Source organism: Gavialis gangeticus, unplaced genomic scaffold (assembly GCF_001723915.1).
Source record: "Gavialis gangeticus isolate Ggan-Ray unplaced genomic scaffold, GavGan_comp1, whole genome shotgun sequence".
Lineage (NCBI taxonomy): Eukaryota > Metazoa > Chordata > Crocodylia > Gavialidae > Gavialis > Gavialis gangeticus.
In genome coordinates, this window is record NW_017729024.1 from 53,341,064 (window position 1) to 53,345,589 (window position 4,526).

The 4,526-nt window shown below is 43.3% G+C and overlaps 1 protein-coding gene across 1 annotated transcript; it reads left to right on the plus strand.

Moving 5' to 3' along the window:
* Positions 1 to 4: 4 nt before the first annotated feature.
* Positions 5 to 3,951, plus strand: KLF4 (Kruppel like factor 4; the record flags this gene model as incomplete). The annotated part of the gene is made up of 3 exons (XM_019518203.1): positions 5 to 578; positions 672 to 836; positions 2,747 to 3,951. Coding segments are annotated over 3 exons (915 nt in total), but the record flags the coding sequence as incomplete, so codon positions are not given.
* Between the last annotated feature and the right edge of the window lie 575 nt (positions 3,952 to 4,526).

Below are 4,526 nucleotides of genomic sequence, written 5' to 3' on the forward strand. Positions count from 1 at the left end.
CCCCGCCGCCGCCTGCAGCTTCCCCGCCGCCTTCCCGCTCTACGCGCCCGGCCGCGAGCCCGCGCCGGCCGCGCCCTTCGACCTGGCCGACATCAGCGACGTGTCGCCCTCGGGGGGCTTCGTCGCCGAGCTGCTGCGGCCTGAACTGGACCCCGTGTACATGCAGCAGCAGCCGCCGCCGCCGCCGCCGGCCCTCGGGAGCCTGCACGGGAAGTTCGTGGTGAAAGCCCTGGGGGACTACAACCACCTCAGCCTGGCCAGCAAGGGTGCCCCGGCTGACAGCCCCGCCGGGCCGCCCTACAGCCCTCTGCCCAGGATGTGCCAAAAGATCAAGCAGGAGGCCGCCCCCTCCTGCCCCATTGCCCAGCCCCACGGCGGGCCGCCGCCCCCCCACGACTTCGCCCTGGGGCGGCCCCTGCCCTCCAGGACTACTGCTGAAGAGATACTCGGTAGCAGAGACTGCCATGCCTCCCCTCCAGGGCTAAGCCACCCCCCGCTGCCTCCTGGATACCACCCTGCCCCTGGCTACCCACCTTTCCTGCCTGAGCAGCTCCCGCCTGGTGCCCTGCAGTACCAAGGTCAGTCTAACTATCTCAGTGCTTTTGGAGAGCCCGGCACGGTGCCACAGTTGGGGCGAGGGGTGATGCTGACTCCGCCCTCTTCGCCCTTAGAGCTGATGCCACCCGGGAGCTGCCTGCCTGAAGAAACCAAGCCAAAGAGGGGGCGCCGGTCATGGCCCAGGAAAAGGACCGCTACACACACCTGCGAGTATGCCGGGTGCGGCAAGACCTACACCAAGAGCTCTCATCTCAAGGCGCACCTGAGGACCCACACAGGTAAAGGCCGGGGCTTGATATGCATGGGGCCGAGAGGCAGGTGGTAACCCACACTTTGTATGGACACAGACCCTGCTCTGGGCTTGGCAGGGGGAAATGGGACGGACAAGGTGTTCAGCTACAGCAGCTAAAGACTAAACCTTTCAACCAGGAAGAAAAGGGCTAGGTTCTTGTGTGAGAAACCAGGTTTGTGAGGTGAGGTAATACATATTTTATTGGGCCATTTTTGTGTAGCAGGGAGAGATGAAAGACAAGCTGTCAGGCTGCAAGCGCCCTCCATCAGGCATGGGAGAGAAACTTGATGAGAGTGTCTTTTTTTTTTTTTGTTCTAGCCCTAGTTAAAAAAAAACCATGCAATTTATGGCTACCTATTGGATTGGAAGGTTACTTCATGGATCAAAATGACTCAGACATGAGAGGGTGTTTTTGCAGACACCAAGTTTGTTTGCATGTCTATTGCTATGTGGCTAGTTAATTGGCAGGTAGCTGAAAGTCAACTGGATTTGTGGAGCTGCATAGCACTGGCCCAATTTTGTGACAGGAGCAGATGTTGCAGGCCTCTTAAGGGTTTCTTTTTTTTTTTAACTTGCTTTGGTCTTAGTTAAGCTTTTTTTTTTTTTTTTTTAAACTCCTGTCTTGGCTTGCTCCTGTAACTTGAGAGATTCTATTACAAGCAGTTCCCAAGCCCTCACAATTCACCAAAGGCCTGAAATTGCTGGGAGTGGCTGATAATTTTTGAGGGAAGCCAAATCAGAGCCCCACAGATAACAGAATTATAAAATACTATGCGAGTGACTCAATAGCAGCTGGACAATCTGTATCCTACATTGGAAAGTTAGTCTTGCCTTCCATTTCATTAGTTCTGAAAGAAATCTAGCCTAAAATTATTTGGCTACTGCTTGAATAGAAATGAAATAACATATTCATATTTACATTTGAGCTTTAGCTTTGCCACTGAAGAAACCCTTATCGCAGTCAGAGTTAGTGAAAGCACTTGTAGTTAAATGATAGTCATAGTTTTGACAGTCCCTAATAATAAAATGATAACTTGGAGCTTTGAGTAATTCAGGACCCCTGAATAAAGCTGCCAGAAGTTGATTCAGAATGTGTTCTGGGTGAAGAGGGGTTGCGGAAGAGAGAAAGAGAGAGAGAGTAGTTCACGATTTAGAATACAAACTAGAAAACAAATAATTCTCCAGCTCGTATCAGTGGGAGCAAAACTGGGTTCAGTGTTTCTTCAGAAGTAAATGGCTAGAAGCAGTTCTTTTGGTGTCCTTAGATCTGGTAACTGTTTCCAGAATGTTTTTGTGCTTAGTTGGTAATTGCTGGGGAGGAGAACTTCTTGAAGCCAACATGAGTTTAGCTTTAGTAAAGACAGGGAGAATAAGCTCCTAATTTAACAAAGTTGATCTAATGAAAGTAGTTTCCAGACAGTTCTTTAATTTTCAAAACCTACAGTTACCTAAATCCATGATGTCTACCAAGTGATTTCTGGTTGCTATTTGACTGTATAATACCATCATCAGCCAGCGAAATGCATGCAGGTCCTAATACTATTATGTGGATTTAAGTGTCATACGTTCAAGACAAATGATGGAAATTAGCATTCTATTTAAGGTTGCAGTAAAACAAACTTTGTATAAATACATTTCATAACTTTGTTGTGCAAAAATGGGCATTTCTTTTATTCTGGTTTTTAGATTCCGTTTGTAACTACAAAATATCACAGCCTGATTTATCTTATTGAACACAAGCAATTTTTGTTCTGCATTTCAAAGCATTCAGAGTTCCTGAATGCAAGATGTGAAATTAAGGCTTGAATCCTGTTGTTGCTGGAACAAGCTAATGCACCTGCCTATCAACTGACCCATGCCAACCTAACTGATGTGGTTCTGTCTTATTTTTTGAAGGAGAGAAGCCCTATCACTGTGACTGGGAGGGCTGCGGGTGGAAATTTGCCCGCTCTGATGAACTTACTCGGCACTACAGAAAACATACTGGCCATCGCCCTTTCCAGTGTCAAAGATGCGACAGAGCATTTTCCAGGTCAGACCACCTTGCCTTACATATGAAGAGGCACTTTTAATTGGAAGCAGTGGATTTTTTTTCCTATACTGCCATAAGAGATTCAGTATTCACAGCACAGACTGGCTTCCGCAGGAGGGAGTGACACAGCTAAAGCACTACAAGGAATCATGGTGAAGTCTTCCAAAGAGTGGGAATCAACTGAAAATTACACATGTTGGAACTCTCTCTCTGTCTCTTCCTTTCTCTCTTTATCTGCCTCTATGGTATAATGGTTCGCACTCTGGACTTTGAATTCAGCAATCTGAGTTCAAATCTCTTTCTCTGCCCTTTTTTTCTTTTTTTAATAAATTAAAGAAGAACATTGGGGTCAATGACTGGATCTTCTATCATTCCATTTGTAAATCCAACTTGAATTTTTCTGGACTACAAAATGCCAACAAACGACTGGAAGTCAAGGCTATCAGGGTTAAAGAGACTGCTTTTGGGCAGGGGTTGGGGGGCGATTACATGGGGAGATCACATTCCCTTAAATTTTGGCTCAATGCAATATTAGATGTAAATGTCATCTTGTATTTTCTTTTTCCTTCTAAAAAGCCATTACTATGTTTAAAAGAGGAGGAAAAAAATTCAGGTACAGAATTTATGTTTAAAAGCCTATTTCATGGTGCTTAGTGACTGTTGGTTCTAAAGGTACCAAAAACAGGAAGCCAAAGTTCTCAAACTGCTGCATATCTGACAAGGAATTATTTTTGTCTTCCGATCTACAGTTATGACCTAAATCAGGTAAATAAACCTGGTTTATTTTCTTTTTTTTTTTTTTTTTGAAAATAACTTTTATGCAGACAGTCTGTAATGCACTGTGGTTTCGATGTGCAATAATTTGTACAATGGTTTATTCCCAAATATGCCTTAAGCAGAACAAATGTTTTCTATATAGTTCTTTACATAATAAATATGTAATATAAATTTAAGCAAACTTCTATTTTGTATATTTGTAAACTATGAAGTAAAAATGAACATTTTGTTGGAGTTCGTATTTTGCATATTCAAGCTGAAAATAAGTTTTAAATAAACCTATAATATTTTATCTGAATGGCTTTTCCATTTGTCTGCACACTGTTCCTAAAGAAATCATATTTTCAAATGTTCAGTGACCAATAGTGTTTTTAAATGGCTCGGGATTATAGGTTCTTATTCAGGCAAAGCTGTAGGGTGAAGACTAAAGTTGGGTTCCTGTTTCCAGTGCCGCTATGAAGCTTTGATGTTAGGAAAAGAAATGCACTGGAAATTACTTGCTCTGACTATTGGGTTGCTGTTCACCTCATCTTCTCCATACTGCAGATTCATGACTCTCCATTTTTTAAGTTGATATCTTTTGAATTATTTATGGGTAGAAGAGCATTATCAACTAAAAAGTCAGAGACTTATGCATTCAAAATTTTAAAAAAAGAACCCCTTTAGGATCTCTTTAGAAACTAGTCTGTGTTTTAATAGTGAGCAATCTCTGGCTTTGTGCCTTCCGTGCTATACCCACATTAATACTTGGTCCAATCTATTCATTGAGAATTATTTTTAGCTTCATGAGCTTCTATGTTTACATTGTTTAACATTTTATTTTGCCAAAAATTAGTGTTGTAGCATGAAAAATAAACTCTATTTCAA